The sequence below is a fragment of the Euprymna scolopes genome, chromosome 19, assembly GCF_053919585.1.
Source record: "Euprymna scolopes isolate OS-2025 chromosome 19, ASM5391958v1, whole genome shotgun sequence".
Lineage (NCBI taxonomy): Eukaryota > Metazoa > Mollusca > Cephalopoda > Sepiida > Sepiolidae > Euprymna > Euprymna scolopes.
In genome coordinates, this window is record NC_136500.1 from 114,295,051 (window position 1) to 114,318,074 (window position 23,024).

At 34.3% G+C, this 23,024-nt stretch overlaps 1 protein-coding gene across 8 annotated transcripts in view; it reads left to right on the forward strand.

The window, feature by feature from the left end:
* The window catches only part of LOC145239883 (syntaxin-binding protein 5-like), a 678,091-nt gene that overhangs the window by 446,559 nt on the left and 208,508 nt on the right, over positions 1–23,024 (forward strand). For all 8 annotated transcript variants that reach the window (XM_080103493.1, XM_080103494.1, XM_080103495.1 and 5 more), the window contains exon 10: positions 912–1,066. In XM_080103493.1, the coding sequence (XP_079959619.1) occupies positions 912–1,066 (155 nt within the window). The remainder of the gene's footprint in view (positions 1–911; positions 1,067–23,024) is intronic.

A 23,024-nucleotide genomic window follows, 5' to 3' on the forward strand; every position in this document is an offset into this window, starting at 1 on the left:
TATATATAAAGGAAAAACTGGAATGCTATAGCCAAGAAAAACACATGTTTAATGTGAGATTTGAACCTTGAAAGATGACATAAAATATTGAAACTGGAAGTAAACGTTTTATCCACATAATAATTGTTTAGCCTTCTTAAAATGTTGGAGTCTAATATAAGAGTACAGCATTAAAAATCTGTTATAACTCTGCATAAATGCAAAATAGTTTGTCTTCAAGAAACAAAGTCAAGGTTTTTTGGGGTCCGACCGCAGACGACGACAGTTAGTCACGAATTTAAAATGCTTCTTCAATGTAAAAAAATAATATAATTATATTTTTATAAAAAAGACGTCTTGTCGCTTGATGAAATGTCTATCGTCTATATATGCACATCGTTTAACCCCCCCCCCTGTAGATTTCTTATTGTAAGCCACCATTTTTGTTAAATAAAAAGCATATCTTCTCAAATATTGGATTGATTAATGCAAAAAAAGTGTTTAAACTCTTACGTGATTATAGATTCATCTTGCTGTCTTTATTAGGTGTGTTTTTATGCGCTGTTTCTTTTCTTGGTTTTATATTTTTCTGATGAGAAGCAATCTTAATTCTAAACCGTCAAAAAGATGGAAAAAAATTGATACGTTTAATTTTTTTTTTTTTTTTTTTTTCAATTTTGTATGTTAAATACTAGATTTGATTAAAATGTGTTTTGAAACAATCAGAAATCGGCTTGATGTAAACTTTCCTTTGACTGAAATGCTATTTTAAAACTACTTGCATATATATATATATATATATATATATATATATATATTAAACTATTTTATTCTATGAGAAATATCTGGCTTGTACTCTTTGCAGGTTGAAAACTAAATTCCGTTTTATTTTTTATTTTAGCTATATAAAGCATTTTATTTCTTTCTTTCAGGGAACCCCTGATAATTTTCTCTGGCGGTATGCCGTACGATAAAGTTGGGCGCACCCCTAGCATCACAGTGATGAATGGCAAAAGTATCACCGTTCTTGAAATGGAACATAATATTGTGGATTTTGTTGTTCTTTGTGAGACTCCTTGGCAGAATGGTATGGCACCTGGATTTTGTTTGCAACATTTTACAAAATTTTACGAAAGCAAAACAAAAAACAAATTCTCTTTATTGAAAACAAACAAACAAATAAGCCGAGATATTTCCTAATTTAATATTTTATTGATTGCCTATTTAAAATAATTGCCACTTCAAATTTAATTTGTGTTCATCGTTATCATCACATCATCCGTCTTATAGTCTTAGTAAGTCATCTATTTTAGACATTTAAAAATTTCTTTTCAAAGGAAAATCTTTTTTGCAAACTACCTTTTTGTTAGAATCACTTTATCTAACTGCAAGAATAATACCTCCTACATGTACCGAGTTTTTCATTTTATAATTGGAATCCTTTGAGATGAGTAATTTGTATATTCATTTATTTATATGCAAACTATTATCCTCATCTTCATAGCTGTTGTTTCACAATGTTTCGGCCAACTATTCCTCTGGCCTTTATCAGTTAACCACCTGACAGAATAGTTAACAGAAAGAACAGTTGGTCGAAACGTTGTGAAACAACAACTATGGAGAGGAGGATAACAGTCTACAAATAAATGAATAAAAAAGTTTTTCAACATTAAATATTAGTTATCTGGAGTAAGAATTTAAATTTGCTCCATTTATAAATGAAAATATAATGGATATTTTTAAGCTGCAATCGTTCGATATGCATCTTTGCATCTAAAACTGCTATTTAGTGACAGACTGACAGACAGAGCCTCTTGAAGAGCTGCATTGATGCATGTGAAAATGTAATCTAACTTTGTGTGCGAGTTCTTGTTGATTAAATTTGCATAACTTGTGATTCACGTTTACCTGTGTACTTCAATAAACGACATCCAATATGTTAAAAAAAAAAAATTTTCTTTGAGATCTTTTATCAGTTTTGGTGATAATGTAACAAAACAAAAAAAAACAAGAACGATTCTATTGTATCAGAACATGGACATGACTTGAGTAATTTTATTCAAATTCTCTCTTGCACATTCTTATTTCATGACCCCCCCCTCCACACACGCACGCACACACACACATCTGCGAAAGAATGGATAAAGCAAAATACATGGATCCATTTCTTTGAACCAATTATGAGCATTGACTCTGGTGATGATACAAACCACTCGGTGCTATTCTCTTCTGCTGACATTTTCATGACTCTGGTTTTATTCATCAAACATTCTGAAGATTTGCTTTTGGCCATTTTTTTTTTTTTTTTTTTTTTTTTTTTTTTATGACTTTCCATGCAAATTTAACTAAAAGTTGAAGCTGTCTTCATAGATGCTTCTTTGAATAGTGGCGTGGGGAGGGGGGTATACGGCATTTGATAAACTATTGGAAACCTTTTTATGCTGCTAACAGCAATTGGATGCTGAAATTTAAAATTATCATGTAATAGAAAACATACGTCACTCAAGCAATGATGTGTTATGTACCTACAAAGATAAAAAATGTAGATATCAACTGAGATAAAAGTAACAATTTACACACACACACACATAATTGAAAATGACCAACAGGAAAAAATATACAGAAAAATGTAATTTATATTTTCTCTAAGTCGGTAAATTTAGAGGCACAAAAGAAATAACTTGTTTTTTTTTGTTTGTTTTTTATTGGATATATTTCAACATAATTCCTTTGTTTGCTTCTTTTTTTTTTTATTAATCTAAAAAAACGAAAATGAAATTACTTGATTTGAATGGCAATATTACATGCACAGTGTGCATATTTTCTTTTAGATTTGCTTATATATGAATCTTATGTGGGCACCATATTATGTCTATATAATAAAGCTCAACATCTGTGTGTACACGAATAGGCTCCGATATGGTTTGCTATTATACTAAACTAACCACATACAATGATAGAGGTATCAAGGAGCAAAAATGGGTATGATAAAGTCAACCCCCTACACATACCAATGGGGGTGGGGCCCTAGCGGGGGAAACCCTATACATGCTCACACCGTTTCAGGTAGAGCTACTAAATTTGGCAGGATAACCCATCATGGGAAGGTGAAGGTTTGACGGGTTACATCGCTAACCCCCATCAACAGGTGAGGGCCTCAGTGCTGTCACTCATAAATGGGAACCATATGTACACTCATACGGTTTGATGTAGAGCTACCGAACTTGCCATAATAACCCCATCATGGGAAAGGGAAGGTTTTTACACATTACATTGCTCACTCACACCAACGGAGGTGAAGCCCCATGGGAGTCACTTATAATGAGGAACCTTAATTAGTGTTCATACTTTTGTGTCAATAAAGATTTGCACTACTGCCCCTTCATGCTCGTTTGAAGGGGTTGATTTGGCTTTGATCGCCCAAAAGTTTGAAGCTATTTCTTTACACCGACACCTCCTTTCCATGACCTTTCAAATTTTCATAAATAAAAGTTCATTTTTTGAAGACTCTTTTTTTTTAATCCAGTCAATGACATGTACTTCTGCTAGTAAACATATATATATATATATATATATATATATATATATATATATATATACACACAAAATTTTGTGTGTTCTTTATAGAAAGAAAGTTAGAGAATCAACTTAAATCTAGAAGTATATTATGTAAAATTTGTCATTCACCATGCATCTTATTTTTGAGATCCTTACAACCTTATGAGACACTGGATACTACCTGTAAGGGTGTCTGTACAGGGAGTCTGTAATGAAGCAAAGGTTGTGTAATCTTTAATCACACCTTTTTGTTTTTAATTGTTTTTCAGCCCAGTGACTAGAGGTCCAGGATGGCCAAAAACAATGTTGTGAGAAGCAAAAAAAAAAAAAAAAGACGGATGTTATTTAAGTGTTTCTTCTTTTGGGTCACTTGGCATTGCCGTGCCCAAAAGTAACTTTAATTGTATCACAAAGATATATCTGATTTCATGCCATGTTTTTGTTATTGGTTGCAAATTTTATTTGCTAAAATTAGCCGTTCCTTATAACGTAAATATTGTTTAAGTGTTTCAACTTGGATAAAGGTCATGAAATGTTGTTATACTCCAAGAAAGTACCTCTCTATTGCAGTAAATGAGGAAGAGCAAATTCATAGTCACCTGACTCGCTCTAACTTGCTAATTGAACTTAGAAAATTTAAATAATTTGTTGCCTGCCTTTAATGCTTAATAGGCTAAATCCTCACATTAAGGTGACCTTGCATGGCATCCAGTTTTCATGGAGGACACAAGTAAATAAGAGTTACTTGATAACATTTAAAATAATTTAGTAAGGTATTTTCTACAAAATTATGTTTTTTTCTTGTGCAAAAAAAAAATTATTTTTCTTACACCCCCCCAAATTTTTTTCTTATGCAAAAAAAATATTTTTCTCATACAAAAAAAATTACTTTTTTTTTATACAAAACAAAAAATTATTTTTCTTATACAAAAATTGATTCTAAGAAATTAATGTAAAATGAGTTAAGTTCCCATTTACTTGCCGCCTGCTGAGTAGAGTTAGACACAGTCAATTTTTTTAATGTGGGGAAATCTAGCTCTAAAAAGGTGACTCTCTTTATTGGGACAAAAATTAAAATTGCCTCCGTCTATAAGGATTTCTCTTTCATTGACCAAAAAGATGAAGTGTAGTATCAGAACTGAAATTACGCTTTGCGCCTAACAGTCTATAATAAGAAAATAATCTCCTAGTATGACGTTCAGATTACTAGTGTTGCATATTACCTAGCAGTAATATACTTTTGTAATGTACTTAACCAAATACAAAAGGTTACTTAGGTATGATTATGTATAAGGTTTTAAGTCTAGACTCACCTGTACCGTATTATTTAGGTAGATACCACTAATTGGTTGTGTTTAATGATGCCGCATAGAAAGATTTGCAGAAACAGTTGCAGGTCAGAAGAGCTATCATATAAATTCCAAATAGATAGGGATGTGTAAATTGCTTGTTCCACTATGATGATGACCACTATGATGATGACCACTATGATGATAACCAGGATGAACTCTGCTAACGAAAATGAATCCATGATTGTTTAAAAAAAGGGTAATTTTAAATAGTTTTCATTTTTATCTGAACATTCTGATTGCTTGTGTGCAAAATGGTTGTCAAATTACCTTGATATATTTTGAAATGCACAAAAAAAAAAAATGAATGAAAACTTATCCATTGGAATTTTACATGCCATTGTTTATATATATATATATGTCCAGTATCTAGTGGCTAGTGGTGGCCTGACCTCTGTGTGTGAAAGTATGTTTTAACAAGACTGCACTTTTGTGAGAAGGAGGCTCAAGAAAATCTGCGGCTGATACAGTTACTAGTTATCTTGCACTTGCTTGTCATTGAATTCTGACTGTGCATGCTCAGAGAGTGATACATGTGTTGTACAAGCATTTATCGTTGAGATAATTTTGTACAGATATCTCTTCTTTACAAGTCCTGTGGCGATAGAGGGGAGATGACGTATACAGACCTAACAAGTTGGAAGTATGTTGTCATAAATCTGCAGAGAGGTGGCTTAAAGCTTATCTTAATATCGCTGTTAGTTTTGAGGAACAGGAATTAGTTTTGGTGAGTTTTTTTGCGACTGAGCAGCCCTTTTAAGGGACAGCACTGCTCACCCAGATCATGGGAAAGGCCTAGAAAAGATGACCTAAAAATCGTCTGTTCTTATTTTCATCTAGTCAGTTACCTGCGGTTGACGGTTGATCATTTCTGCAGGGGAAACAAAAGAAAAAACAATGTGATTTATTCTACAAAAGAAAACCAAAATGAATATTGTTACATAAGGACACTTCTTGATATGAAAGAGTCAGTTAATCTGGACCGAAGAACAGCTATTGTCGCCAGAGAATTAGCTAGATACAATGTGGATATTACTGCTCTATCTGAAACCCGTTTTAGTGATGATCAACTTACTGAAAAAAGTGCAGGGTATACGTTTTTCTGGAAAGGCAAACTTAAGGGATTAAAAAGGGAAGGAGGAGTTGGTTTTGCTATCAGGACAAAGATCATATTTCAGTTTTAACAACCTTGTGGAATTAGTGATTGAATCATGTTACTGAGGGTACCTTGTGATTCTTATTTTGGATAGTTGGCAGGATGTCAAAATGGGTTTTTATCAAGATCTACGGAATTGTATCAAAGGGATACCAAAAGCATATAATATTTTGTTGCTTGGAGACTTTAATGCACGGGTTTAAAGTGATCACAACACCTGGGGTGTCTTAGAAAAATATGACCTTGGTAAGGCAAATGATAATGGGATTCTTCTTTTGCAGTATGTAACACCTTCTACCAACAAAAACCCATTTACAAGCTAACTTGGATACACCCTAGATCAAAGCATGGTCATATTCTTGATTATGTCATCATGCGTAAGCGGGATATTCAGGATATGTGTATTGTAAGAGTTATGTGGAGTGCAGACTGTGACACTGATCACAATCTGGTTCCTACTAAACTTAAGATGTGTATAAGAAAGCAGGTCAGAGCCAGTGGAGTAAAAGTGTCTAAATGCATCGATGTCTCCAAGTTACTAAGGAAGCATGGGAAACTCTTAGGATCTCATTTATTAATATCTCATTTCACAAAACTTTGGAAACGATTCAAGTCACAAGCATAAAGCAAAGGAGTTGAAATTCCTGGCTTTAACAAAAACAAACATAGGGGTTGGTTTGATGAAAATGATCCTACAATCACCAATCATTTGGAAGAGGAGAAAAAGGCTCATGTGATATGTTTGTGTACTAATGAATCAGCTAAAACAACTACAGAAAAAAATTGTATAAAGAAGCAAAATTAAAAGTACAGTGTGAGACACGCCAAATGAAGAACAAGTGGTGGCCAAATTCTCAGTAGACATCCAGGCAGATTATGACAGCAAAAATTCAAGATATGTATTACAAAATCAGACAAGCTTTTGGGTCGCAGCCTCCAACATTGATACCTGTGAAATCCGAAGATAGTTCTGCCCTTTTCTACAATCTTGAGAGAATCATGGAACGATGGACAGAAAATTTTCAAGATCTTTTTGATAATCCGTCTGAAGTAAATGATAAAGTTATTGATAGTCTCCCTCGAAATGGGGGTCATTGATGCGATGATGACTGATCCCAGCATTGATGAGACCAAGAGAACATTAATAGGGATTAATAAGGGAAAAGCACTTGGACTTGATTGCATACCTGTTGAATTATTGCTATTTGGGGGTGGTAGCGTTATCAATGCAGTCTATACACTCATTTTTGCTGTTTGGCATGGTAATGCTATCCCTCAAGATTGGATTGATGCAATATTGATCCCAGTTTATAAAGGAAAGAGGTCAAAATCTGAGTGCGGTGATTATAGAGGCATTAACGTGCTTGAAGCAGTAGGAAAGGTTTTCGTAAAAATGTTAAATTGTTTGCTGAAATTGATTTGTTCCTCTATCATCCCAGAGAATCAATGTGGTTTTAGATCTGGCCGTGGCACAATGGATATGATATTCTATGCACGACAGCTAATGGAAAAATGTATGGAGCAGCAAGTGCCTTTGTAGCAAGTTTTTGTTGTTCTGACAAAAGCTTTTGACACCATTAATCGCAATGCACTCTGGAAGATTCTTAGGAAGCAAGGCTGTCCTACTAGTTTTGTGGAGTTGCTTCAGCTGTTACACCATAATATGAAAGCCCGAGTGAACTTTAATAGATCTGTCTGATCCAATTTCAATTGAAAACAGTGTGAAACAAGGTGACATACTTGCTCCTACATTATTTTCCATATATTTTGCGTTGATGCTGGTGCATGCTTTTAACAATTGCGGTGAAGTTTTGGTTTCGCACATCAGGTAAACTTTTTTAACCTTGGATGTCTCAACGCAAAGTTAAAAACTTTTCAGAACCTTGTTCTTGAACTTTTATATGCAGATGATGAAGACCTAGTTTCACATTTAGAAGCAGACACACAGATGATTATGGACAAGTTATCAAAGGCTTGTAAAGTTTTGGGACTTACCATCAGTCTCAAGAAAACATGTTATGTATTCCTCTCCTATAGAAATGACATATGTTGAACCAAACATCTTGGTTGATGGTAAGAAGTTAAATGTTATGGACAATTTTATATATCTGGGTAGTATGCTGAGTAAGGACTGTACGCTTGATGCTGAGATTAATTACAGAATAGCCAAATCCAGTTCTGCTTTTGGAAAACTGGAGAAACGTGTATGGTCAGATCGGACAATCACACCAAAAACAAAACTAAGTGTTTCTGAAGCATGCGTTATCACTACGCTGCTATATGGATCAGAGATTTGGACAACATACAGAAGGCATCTCAAGTTATTGGAAAGTTTTCACCAAAGTTGTATTCGGAGAATACTTAATATTAACTAGAGGACTCTAATGCCTGACACTGTAGTTCTTGAACGATCAAATAATACTAGTATAGAAATGAAAATCATTCAAAATCAGATGCGCTGCACTGGATACTTGGTTATGATGGAAGACAAAAGACTTCCTAAACCTGGCAAGATAGATAGGGGTGAAAGACCACAGCATAAACCAAGAAAAAGGTTTACGGATTCTCTTAAAAACAACTTGAAAATACTTGATGGATGTACATAACTGGAAAGCCCAAGTGAAACACTGGAGAAAAACCATCAGAAAAAGTTGTAAGATTTTTTAAGAGCAGCATGTAGATCTTGTTGTCTTGAAACATGTTTTAAAAAAACAAGACGAAAATATAATGTCAGTGAAATTACAACGGAAACTGAAGTGCACTGTATGTGGAATATACTTTTTGTCAAAAACCTGGTTTTATAAATCATCTGAAATCACACAAAGACAGGAATAAATCTTATGAAGAGGTTTTTACAGCACATCCAGCAATGCTAGGTTGTCATATTTGTGGTCTAATTTGCAAATCTAAAAGTGACCTGACACGACATTTGAGAATTCACAATATTATCATGCGATAACCTTTACAAGGAGGAAAGTTTTTATATCACATTTGTGTACTTTTATGTAGGACTAAAGCTGGATTAAAAAGTCACCTACGTGTGCACACAGATGCACAACACTTAACTGAAGAGGTGGCAAACTTCTATCAAGAAGTAGCAATCATCATATATATATTTCTGTGAAAATATTATTTATTAACTTATATTTTGTTTTTATACATAATAATCCTTATTTAAGAAGTTCAATGTAATTGCAGAGCATATAATGAACCTAACAGCCAGCCATGGTTCTCCCCAGAATGTACTGCTGCCATCGCGCACAGAAATCACTTTTTCCATAGCTACCAACATAATAGATGAACTGAGACTAAGGCTGCTTTCAGGACTGCCAGCAACCACTGTAAAAGAGTAATAAAAAATGCAAGAGAGCTATATGCTCAGTCTGTTAAATCTAAAGTAACTGAGCAGCAGCTTGGTTCCCACCAGTTTTGGTAAATAGCAAACAGGATCCTGAACAGAAGCGTGCGTTCTATCCCAACCATCATCAATAGACCTGAGGTCATCTCATCAGCATCAGACAAGGCCAAACTATTTGCCAAGAACTTTGCAACTAATTCTACCCTATGTGACGAAGGCCATCAACTCCGTGTATTTCCTCCTATAACAGACAAGACGTTATGCAGCATACAAATATCTGTGCCTGAGATTGCCAAGCTAATCAAGAACCTTGATTCCAGTAAAGCAACTGGTCCTGATGGCATTCCAATTATAATGTTGAAAAAGCTTCAACCAGAACTTGCTCCCATACTTACAAAACTGTTTAAGCATTGTCTTAAGGAGAAGTGCTTCCCAACACCCTGGAAAACCTCATCAGTATTCCCTGCATTTAAGAATTCAGGTGATAAGTCATCTCCCTCTCAGTACAGACCAATAAGTCTGCTGTGTGTCATGAGTAAGTTGTTGGGATCCATATTAAATAAAGTAGTAGTCAACCACCTCAGCAAAAACAACCTTCTTAGTGACATGCAATATGGTTTCCGTTCTGCTAGATCTACAGCAGATGTGCTAACAGTTATATCTCATAGGATTAGTGAATCTCTCGACAAAGGCTTCCTTTCTAGGGCAATTGCTCTTGACATATCAAAGGCCTTCGATAAAGTATGGCATAAAGGCCTACTTCACAAGGTTTCCAGCTACGGTATAACTGGAAATGTTTTCTCATTAAATCATTTCTCTCTGATAGGCTCATAAGAGTAGTAGTTGATGAATAGAAATCAGAGGCTCACAGTATTAATGCTGGAGTTCCTTAGGGGTCCATCCTAGGGCCAACTCTCTTCCTGATCTACATCAATGATCTCCCAAAACACATACTTAAATCATTCGTTGACATCTATGCTGATGACACGACCATCTATGGCAACACATCAAAGGCCGTAAATGACAAAATTCTCTATGATTCTCTCTCCTCTGATCTTGGGGAAGAGGTGGCTAGTTACTTTTAATGCATCTAAAACCAAGCTCCTATCTTCACATCATCAACGCTCTGATCCCCATCTGGCATCAATTGAAATGGATGGCTCTCGTCTTGGGGAGGCTCCATGTCTTGACAAACTTCTGGGATTGACCTTTACTCCTGATATGAAGTGGAACACATACATCAGGTCTGTTGCTAAGGCCGTTGGGAAAATGGTGGGATCCTTCTACCGCTCCAGAAGATATCTCACTACTGATGCAATTCTCTATCTATATAAAAGCCAAGTACGTCCAGGGATGGAGTACTGCTGCTACATCTGGGCAGGAGCTGCTAAAAACAGCCTATCCTGCCTTGACAGAGTACAAAATAGACTTTGTGGCTTATGGGGGATGCCCTTCTCTCTTCCCTGTAACCTCTCTCCCACAGAAGACACATTACGAGCCTGTCTTTGTTTTATCGTTACTTCCATGGCAAGTATTCGTCTGAGCTTCAATCTCTTGTCCCCCCTCACCAATCTTTCACGATAAACACCCGTCTGGCTGAAACCACTGTCAATAATTTTCCACGCTCTTTATCTGTACCAAAATCAAAACGTAGATTCCATGATCAAAGCTTCTTTCTTAGAAGTGCACGCCTGTGGAACTCTCTTCTGTTTGCCTGTTTCCCACCTGACTACAACTTGGATGTCTTCAAGTTCAACATAAACAAATTCCTGATGAACCTCCCCCCTTAAGTAAGACACTTTATCAAATCTCCAATACTAACGATTAGTATGATACTATCCCATTGATTACTATACACGCAATAACCCTTATCCCCAAGTGGCTTCCGGACCTTGATAAGTGGGGTGACTACCATGTAAAAAAAAAAAAAGAAAAAAAAAAAATATGACAAAAAGTCTATATTCCCAATTTCATCTGGTGCTACCAGATCAGGCTGTCTATTGGCTTCCTGAGACAAAATGCACCTACATCGATTTTCTGTTTTTGTTTTCTATTCTCTTGTAAAACTTAATTATGTTCTGCAAAAACAAAAACAACAGCCCCCTTCGCCTCCTCCTTTCCTTTCTTTTTCCTTCCCTACTTCCCAATCCCGTCGGTGGAGCATTAGAATACACTGACTGCCCCCCTGCAGAGAGTAAAAGTCCTTCAATGAGGCCACCTGTTGGCCGTGGGTGGCGACCCGTAATGCTCTAGAATGGGATCCTGGTGGCTGAGTACCTCATGTCCCGGACCCAAGTGGCCATGAGTCTACAACACTCCACTTTGGCCCTTACTTCAATTAGACAGGCTGTCGGGAAGGTCCGACCCGATCAATGGGCTAGTCATGCCAAGCCCTAATAACAGTAAACCCTCACAAAAAGAGAAATACAAATACATCACACACACACCTTTAAAAAAAAAAAAAAATAAAAAAACATGCTGATACTAGAAGGCGATGGCAAAGGCCAATCAAATAGTTCAACCTGATGCGACCGACAACCCTTTATTATAACTTGCTGGGTCCAAGTAAATAAATAAATTGTCATAAGCAGATACACTCACTGTTTGAGTATGTCATCCTTGTATCCCTGAGGTGTTTGGGCGAATGGGTTTCCCCCCAACCATCTCCCAATTTAGGGCTCCAAGGAGGGTGGGGAGCAAGGATGATAAAGGAAAAAATATATAATCTATGGCTTCCAAAAAAATCAAAAGACCCCATCCAAAAAGTGAAGATGAATCAGACTCGGATATAGAATTAGATAATCATAGAATATTCCCAAGATTCATTGTTTTGGAATCTATGGAGAGGCGTACTCCAATCACCAAATTGTCCCCATTCGTTACCGAAAAAGAAATCAGATCTATAACCAAAACTACGCAAATCAAAAAACTAAGTAACAACACCCTCCTTATAGAAGTACCAAATAAACTCTCAGCAAATAGACTTCTAAATCAAAACCACATCTACAACCTCAAAATAAAAGCCTACCCCCACATCACCTTGAACTCTTCAAAGGGTGTGATAAAGAGCCCAGAACTTGCACTTTGCTTGCCAAAAGAAATTAAAAATAACTTAAAGGAGCAAAGAGTCACAGAAATCAGAAGAATAAGCATTTAAAAAAATAACCACATGATCCCAACGAACACCTACATCTTAAACTTCAATACCCCCAAACCTCTCACAGAAATAAAAATCGACTATATGATAGAAAAGGTAGAACCTATATCCCAAACCCATTACGATGTCACAACTGCCATAAATTTGGCCACCACAAAGACAGATGCATTGTGGTGGAATTGGGGAACACATCAACTGCGAAATGTCATCAAAATGTGCAAACTGCAAACAAAACCATGCAGCTGATTCAAAAGAATGCAAAGTTTGGAAAAAGGATAAACTAATAACTAAAATCAAACACACCAGAACTCTACCATATGCGGAGGCAAGAAGACTAGTTGAGGGCACACCAGACTCCCCAACATATGCAAGTATAGCAAAAACTACAAATAGCTCAATCTCAAAACAAGAGACAGTACAAAACAACCTGACTGAATTGATGAAAGAATTAAAGTTACTAGTGGAGACATTAAAGGAAAACTTAACTAAACTAACTAAATGGGACCTGAAGGAGAATCCCCATTTCCAGAGAGATGAGGCTGAAACTATAAACCTATCCAATACTACTACTAAACCCAAGGTTTTTTTCACCTACCAAAACAAAACCTCCTAAAGAAAATCAACATAATAAACAAAAAATAGAAATGGTGCTGGTTGAGGATGAAAACAAATTTGAACTAATCGAAATCAAGAGCCAACAAAGGCACTCAAGACAAAAAAAAATCAAAAAGCTACCCCAAAATTAAACCTCACTGCCTGGAGATAAAAAAAAAAATTGACAATGTTCCCAATCTAAGATCTAAAGCAATCCTGGGATAAATGGTGCCATGTATGCCAATGATTTTATGATCTGTTACCAATTAAAATACATGAAAACTATAGAGCGACAACTCGAACAATCCTTTAACAAAATACTCAAATGGACTACAACAAATGGCTTCACAATATCAAAAACAAAAACCAAATGCATCCACTTCTGCCAACAACGCAAGCTACGTCTAAACCCAGATTTAAAATTATATAATGATGAAATACCAGTTGTAGACGAATATAAATTTCTTGGCATAACATTTGACAAGAAACTAACTTTTCTACTACACATCCAAAAACTTTAGACAAAATGCAATCAGACTCTTCAACTACTATGTGTTGTGGCTTACACAAAATGGGGAGCAGATCAAGATAATCTTAAACTCTACAAAACAATAATTCAATCTAAATTGGACTATGGCTCTATGATCTATGGTTCAGCCAGAAAATCATACCTATAAACATTAAACACGATACACCATCAGGGACTGAGACTTGCACTTGGTGCCTTCCCAAACCACCAAAACATTTTCACTGACAGCTCCAAGGACACAAAAAGCACCGGCAGCACTGCAATAACAGGAAAAACTACCAAAAGGAAAAGATTACCAAATGAAGCATCTATCTTTAGTGCCAAAACAACTGCCATAGATATGGCACGACATCATAACAGAAGACCACAACCAAAAATTTATCATCTTCTCCGACTCATTATCTGTATTAATAGCTCTAAAAGAAAAAAAAAACCTAATAATAAATATCATGATTAAACTAAACAAATTAGAAAAAAAGATAAGAAATCATAGTATGCTGGATACCAAGTTACATAGGTATAAATGAAAGAGACAAAGCTGATCTAGCAGCAAAGTCATCCCTAAAAATGACCATAGATAAAAATCTCAAAATTCCCTATACAGTAAATAAATAAACACTTAAAAGAGAAATGGCAAGTCATGAAAACTGAATAAAGAAAACAAACTCTTCAAAATAACACCTAATCTTAAAAAAATGGACACAAAATAATAAACAGAAGTCATACTAAATCGACTCCACATAGGACATACACATCTAACCCATGATTATTTATTAAAACAAAAACAACAACCAAAGTGCCAATGTGGATACTTACTGACTATGAAACATATTTGAGGATTGTAAAAATACAAAAATTATAAGAGGAAAATATTTCAACAAAAGAAAACTAGGAAAAATACTCAAAGAAGTCGAAACCAAAAACATCATGGACTTCCTTAAAAAAACTGAAATATACAACAAAGTCTAAACACTTATTACAACAATGTGAAAATATACAAAATATCTAAACACACACAACAAACAAATCATCAATATATAATAAAACTATACAAACCAAGTATATCAAACATTTATCTACAAAAGAACCCCCTCAATATGAAATAATCCTGAAGACTACGGCCAAATCAAGCAACATAAATAAACATCTGAAGAAATATCTGTAAGAAGTTTTGGTTATCTTTCAGATGCAAGGTTCATTGTTTACTTGCGGTTTTAGCGATGTAAGATTCCGTTGTACGGAAGAAGACCAAATCGTCCAAAATATCTATGATGTTTTTATTGGCGCTTTTCTTATTTTTAATAACATTTTTTTGCACCATTTACAAGTTCTTTTTACAAATAATTTTTTTAATACTGTAATAGTAAAATAAAGATACATTTATTAATTATACGGAAAAAGTATCTCGTAATGTTTTCACACGAGATTTTTTTCCTGTTGATTTCTGGGTTTTTTTTTAAATATTAAAATTGATTTACTATTTAAAGTGATTTTAAAGCCTTTAACATGACGGAGTTTATAATGAAAACCAAATTACCGTTAAAATTAAAATAATCTTTATTAGAAATTTGTAACAAAATAACAAAATTGAGAACTTTTAATTAAATAACGTGAACATTTTATAATGAGTGTTTTCATGAAATGTATTTTTAATAATAAAAAAAGTGAACTTTTTTTACTTAAACTTCATAAAAAAAACGTATCCAATATAGAATGTTACTAAAATAATTTTCCTTTATTCGCCGCCGCCAAAGAAATTCCTGAAGATTTACCCTCAATGCGATTTGTGTTAATAGTGGGGTCATTCGGATCTGTAAAATTATAGGTGTGATTTACCACATCATGGTTAGGCAGGGTACTATATGCACGCCAACCATCAGTTATTATCCTTGTGCCAGGTCGCACATACTTCTGAATTATTGGCAGAAGAGTTCCAGCATCTCTACTGTCGACTGGCACCATCATAGTCACATTTGACTCTCTCTCGACCATACCAAGGACCCACTGCCCTTCGTGATATCTTCCTCGGTGGTATTTACGGTGCATAAATTTGCTCTCGTCCGTCCATATATTCCTTGCCCCGTCGACATTGAAGGTTCATCCGACAGCTAGGAACTACATTGCATTTTGGACACGTCTGTTGGTTGGCGATTAAACCACGATGTGCCAACCATTTCATAGTGGTTAAATTGTCACATGTATTGGTAACAATGTCTTTAAATAATGTGTTAGTGGCACAAACATCTCCCGCTGGCATCACCACATCGACTAATTTGTTCATGATTAAATGAAGTTAGAAATCAACAGCAAAAAAATCTCGTGTGAAAACATTACGAGATACTTTTTTCGTATAATTAATAAATGTAACTTTATTTTACTATTACAGTATTAAAAAAAATATTTGTAAACAAAAACTTGTAAATGGTGCAAAAACATGTTACTAAAAAATACGAAGAAAAGCGCCAATAAAAACATCGTAGACGTATATTATCATTTAAACAGTATATCAATTTAAATATTTAAATTCAGTAAATAAATTTAAATATTTAAATTATGGCCGATTTGGTCTTCCGTACAACGGAATCTTACATCGTTACAACCGCAAGTAAACAAGGAACCTTGCATCTGAAAGATAACCGAAGTTTTTTGTTGTCTCCCCCTCCCTCCAAATCACTGGAGTCGGCATTAAATAATCGAAAAGGGTTGATATGCCGTAAAACAACCAAATTTCATGATGTTGATCAACTTACAATTTATTCCTTTAATTCAGTTTATACTTACAATTCTTGTTTTGTAGCACAAAATCAATTACTGAATTATATCAATCAGTGAATCTATTTTGCCCTTAACTTAAAAATAGCAACAATCAATCCACCAAAAGGAAATAAGATGCGTTTGGACATGATTAAAAAAAAAAAACTCCGAAAATTGGAAGAGAAGCTGCAAATACCTTATAGTTTCCTTTCATTATGCCATATATATATATATAATTAGAAGTTTGTTTTAACTTTTGCAAGCTATGTCAATTATTAAAAGCAGCAATAATGAATTACAATGTGTACAATGTTCCTACTTATAGAAGTTAAGTGTTGCTGTAATATGTTGAGTGTCTAATGATTGTGTTTAGGAAACTGAATTGTTAGTTTTACTGTAATGAAAAGGTTGAAGAGGAATCCTTTATAAGCCAGAGTGAATAAGCCATGAGCAGAAGAATAGTACCAGAATATTAACGTTCTGTATGCGAGAAAATGTGTTAGCGGCGTTACATATTATTTGGATATGTATGGAGTGCGGGTTAAAATAATGAATGTTTGAAGGTGTTTCCCCTGGAGGATTGAGTGTTTAAACTTCACATTTGCATATATGTTTGGTAGCATAAAAGCAAAAAAAAAAAAAAAAAAATTAGGATAGTCATGTGATTGATGTCATATTTCAGAGATAGACACAGGATATTCAATCTTGTACATATCTACATCTTAAAACCAATCAGGCTTTTACTTTGCTGCTGTTAAAATTATATGTAAAGAAAATGAAAGCAGCTTAATATTTTCTGTAAAAAAAAAAAAAAAAAAAGATTTGAGGATTAACCAAAGAGATTTGAATTTTCTCTGCATTTATTTTCTTTTTAATTCACTTTAGTTTCTTTGTCAATGACTTTGTGAATCTATAAGCATTTATCTTGTATAAATTGTTTGAGACAAATAATAGAAAAAAGAAATAATTATTTAGATGGACGATATTGATTGGAGATGCTTAACTTGTGACGTTTCTTTCCGATAAGCTGTTTTAGATTGATCCTCCTCTTGAGCCTGTCTCGGGACAAAACGAGATGATTTGTCAATGTTTCTGAAGCAGAAGATCCACATAATCTCATAATCAAATGCTCCTTCAAGAGATTTTTCATGAATCGATAAATAGATGTCTTTCAATTGTTTGTCTATTGTCAAATAACTTTGTTTGCTTTTCTATCATTATGATCCAATCCATTCTGTTTCCTAATCCATCAAACACTACATAAACCGCTACGGTTTGAGAGCTGCACTCCTTCCATCCTTATGCTCTCCCATCTTTCCACTCCACTTTTATCATTTTTCATGATAGCCATTTTGAATGTTTCTTTGTAATATCTTTAATATTTCTGTCATCCATATTGTAATCTTATATAACTTTATAAGAGTCTCTGTAGACCCACATCTTACGTTCACCATTCTAAGCTGATATGTTAGGCTGTTGTATAACTACTGTGTTTAAAAGAACGATAACACACTGATATATGAAAAATATAATAATATATCTTTGATCTCTGACGGTTATGGATGGTTGGTGCACACACAGGAATTCAACGGGTTGATTGTTTTTGGCCCAATCATCAACCAATGACGGCATTCTTTTTTATTATTATATAAGCATGTGTGTCCACCTGAAATGCCCATTTTAGGATAGTATTGACACTGTAACAACACTGCAAGAGTGTTTTATTCGGCCATTGTTGTTCACTGGATTGACCTGACTTGAATTACACCTGTGTAACCTATTGGCGAAAATAACCTTTTAAACATACTCTTAAGTTTTCTTTCTGACAATATCAGTTTGGTACTCCTTGACGCAGGTGCTCGTCAGGTTTATAATTTTTATTCAAACGACTTTTTGGTAAATTTGATAATTATTATTATTATTACAGGTGCACGCTTTTGTCAAAACAATCTCTCAGGACACACGGCTTAGATATTAAAAATGGCGAATTCATAATTTTTATTCAAATGGGCTTTTGGTACATTTGATAATGCAGATGCCTGCTTTTGTCAAAAGTGATTTCTCTGCACACACTGCGCAAGTATCCATTTTTATGTTTGTTTAGGACCTAAATGATTCTCAAAGTAGAAACTGTCATCCTCTCTCTCTCTCTCTCTCTCTTTCTGGGGAACTAGAAATATTTAAGAGATAGTAAGATAAAATAGGGTGGAATGGTGATGAGAAAACGAGGTGGTAGGGATATTTAAGCAAAATTATAATTTGTATTATTTCGATTACTATTATCATCTTCGGTGGACGTGGAACAACAGATAAACATGTTGATTAACAATCAGTTCTATATGACACTTTCAAGGTTCAATCTTCATTGAAGGTAATATTAAGAATAAAATGAAATCTACTTAGGAGTTTGGTCATATCTTTAAAAATATTGTAAAGTTAATTTGAAAATTTTATAAATCAAAAAAAAATCTTTTTTAAATGAATATAATTCTTTTTATTTAACTAGTTGGGTGGGGGATGCCCAGCTTTGCCCGGTCATAAAATAAGAAATCTTGACAAATTAAAATATCATATTTAAATATGATATTTTAATTTGTCCAGATATCGTATATATTATTATAGTCGTGATTTCAAAACGCAAAAAAAAAAAAAAAGAACGTATTTGGGTGCTATCAGCTAGAATTAAAATCGAAAGCAAAACTGTAGCATTCAAAATTGGTGACTTTACCAATGTGACACGCATATGATCTGATTAAAAATAAACTAAGATGAATCAACAGAATGTATAACGTTTTGGGGGGGGGGGGGCAATTTTGACCCCCCCCCCTTAAAAACTATTTTAACCGGCTAAAGACCCAATAAAAGAATGATTAATAAAAAAATCCAATTTGAGACACCTAGCACAGCTCTGACTTTTAGTTTCAGAAGAGATAGTTTGAAAATCTGGAGACATAGACAAACATATAGCTTTTTATATATAAGATTTTTTTAGCTTTTCAATGTAATAGACCATTTTAAAAATCACTGTTTGAATTTTAGGGGGTTTTCTTTTTCTCTTTATTTTTCTGGTGGTATTAACTCTATTGACGGTTGTCGTAAGTCTGAAGTTCATGGGTATGTGCATGGTTTGGCACAAATTTTAAATAGGAGCTTGGTCACATCTTTGAAAACATTTTGTAAGATTATTTTAGAAATATTAGAAAACCCAAAAAAATGTTATCAAATATTTTATTAAATGATTAAAATCATTTTTTTCTGAGCCTTTCTGTGTAATACATCTTTTTCAAAATGTTACTTCTATTCATCATGACTGACAGAATGAGAATAATCTTCCCCCACGGTTTAACTAAAAAGGTTCAGTTTAAAATTCCATGTTAAGTTTGAAAAGATGCATGTGAAGTCAGAGGTTAAATCATCCAAAACGCTGTTCAAATTCTTTTCAAGATAATAGTCATCCAAGCACAGCAAAGACACATTAACTCTACACATGTTCAGTAAAAAAATTTAAATGATGCCAATAGTTTGGCATTAGTTGCAGCTATTATATATATTATAGTAGTTTGGGTGCTTGGCGTTGCTTGGGAGTTTGGAGGTGTGTGTTGAGCAAAAAAAAAATATATATATTTAGTAGGCAGACAGGTTCGAACCCGTACCGTGAAGAGGAAAAGAACGGAAAAAAAATGTGATCTTTTTGCTGTTGCGTCCATTGCCAAATTGAAAGTGACAAATGTTTAAATTAAGGCTAGTCAATCGAAATGAGCAGATGACTTTTGAAAATATCAGCGAAAAAAGCGACCCCTCTCTGTAGAAAAGTGCCCAGTGGAGGGTGAAGGAATTAATGTTTTTAGCCGATTTTTCGATATTTGTCATCTGAAGGGTCAAGCTTCAAAAGGATACTAATCTCATGAAAATTCGTCGCCTCTGTCGAAAGTTTTAGACAGGCATACATACATACATACATTTAAACAGACAGGTGAGATTTATATTATTATATTAGATATAATTATCCACAGACATGTTTTGTTATGACTCATCAGTATTTTTTTTAATAAATTCTAAACTCTCAAACTGTTTCATTAATTATTGTTGTAGGATAAATGCAAAGTGTCATAAAACCTGAAAATAAATTTTAGCTAAATACATTATTATATTGCCAGTAACATGATAGAAAGATCAAAGTGTAGTATCTGTTCTTCAGATGCTGCACTTCAATTTCTTGTTCTCTGTCAGTGGAGGAGAAATCCTTCACGACTGAGACAATTTTTATTTTTGTTCCGTTTCTCCACGTTAAAAAACGACCCTGGTGTCTAACTCTGTCCCGTGGGGAGGTATTGTAAATAGGAACATGATAGAAAAGTAACAAATAAAAATTATCTACTCAGAATCAAAATCTGATTTATCAGCTTATAAATTAACACACACACACACACACACATATATATATATATATATAGAGAGAGAGAGAGATGTTATAATAATATGCTTTTGATGGTTGGATTTACTGTGAAACTGCAGTAAAGTATTAAGATAACCTTTTATTTATTACTAATGGGGGTACCTGCCGTTGCTTAGGTGAGGTGTGTGTGGGTCGGGGGGGGGGGGTTTAAATCAAAACAATAAAATGGAAAATAAAGACTAAGTAGATGAAATAACCCTGTTAAAACTTTTTAAAAATCGGAAAAACAAAAAACAGCAAACGTGATGGATAATAAAGAATAAGCGAACAATTAAAAAATGGCATAACTAACCCTGTTTAAATGTTAAAACTTAAAAATAAAAAAATGTCAGATATGTCGGTGCAACCTTAAGACAACGACGCTGTCACTATAACCACTACAATCGCGTCAGCGAAGTAACGTCATTTTTTTTTTCTATTTAAACTAATTCAAGAAAGAGCGTTTTTCGCACATGCGTGTTTGGCAAAATTGTCATAAAGGAATGATTTTTTGTTACCCTCCCTCATTGCAAACGACTATTTCTATAAGAAATAATTGACCATTTTTTTCTAATTTTCACATATTATTCGACCAAGACCTTGTCCTTTCAAACGGTACTGGTTTCGACCCAGTCTGATGCCGATGAGAAAAGTTTTAGGCAGGCATACATACATACATACATACATTTAAACAGACAGGTGAGATTTATATAATAGACTAGCCTAGGTGCCCCGTGTTACCCGGGTGTTTGGAGATGCGTGTTGAGCAAAAAAAAAAGTGGTAGTAGGTAGGCAGGCAGGCTCAAACCCATATCGTGAAGAAAGAAAAGAATATGAAAAAAAAAATGTGACATCTTTGCCGTTGCGTCCATCGTAAAACCAGAAGTGATGAAAGTTTAAATTAAGGTTAGTCAATCGAAAAGAGGGAATGACTTTTGAAAATATCGCCGAAAAAAGCGACCCCCTCCCTGTAGAAAAGTGCCCAGTTAAAGGTGTAGGAATTAATGTTTTTAGCCAATTTTTCAATATTTGTCATCCGAAGTGTTGAGCTTCAAAACAATACCAATCTCGTGAAAATCTGTCGCCTCTGTCCAAAGTTTTAGGCAGATATACATACATACATACATTTATTTAAACAGACAGGTGATATTTATATCATTGATTGTTATATGTAAATATTTTTATTAAAAATGTTTTTACTTATCCTATGAAAAAAAAAAAAACAATTAGCATACTTAATTGCCTTAATTAGTGGGAAGTTTTTTTATTGTAACAGAAATGAGACATATAAAGATATACATATACACAACTGCTATTATAATAATAGTGAGGATTATTAAAAGTACTTCATGGCAAACGTTGCTTCATTTGGTTGGTTGCTTTCACACAAAGCCACACAATCTGTTCAGATTAATATTTAGAAATGAAGGAGATTCAATAATGGCAATATGTGCAGAGGCATAAATTAGTTGAATGCTGTTGCCGCGTATAGAACTCTAGCATCATCCTCTAAAATAAAAACCTCTTGGTCTGTTGGTTCCCACTATTGAGAAAAATGGGAAAAGGGAAGGGAAAACTTCTGCCAATCGGAGATGATGTAGAATATGGCTTTATTTATGATAATCTCCAGAAAATTGTAAGCAAACTGCCATTAAGAAATCTTAAACAGTATCACAGTATTATTGAAGGACATTATGTTGGTAGAACAGAAAATACAGCAAACCCTTTTAACCAATGTCACGAGATCTATGGATAAGCATTTCACAAATTTTACGAGTTTTTTTTTATTCACCCCAAACAAGGTACATTGCACTGAAACATAAGGCGCTGCTATCAATTAGGAGTCATACTTACAGTGGGGAGTTGTGCAGCGAGATATTTGTTCATATTACATTTTAAATTTCTGCATTTTGGTACAGTCAAGAAAACAGGGAGCAGAGAGAATTCCAAAGGCTAGCAGTTCAAGGAAAGAAGCTATTGAAACAGAAAGCCTTCTGACACCTGGGGATTTCTGTAGTGAAAGGGTGGGATTTTGTTGGTCAGGGGTATTTATGTCAACAGACCATCAGTGCAGTAAGTTTCTTAGTAGCACATTCCATTAAAGTATTTATAAAACAATATTGTGACAATAGGACAGGAATTTGGATTTTGGCAT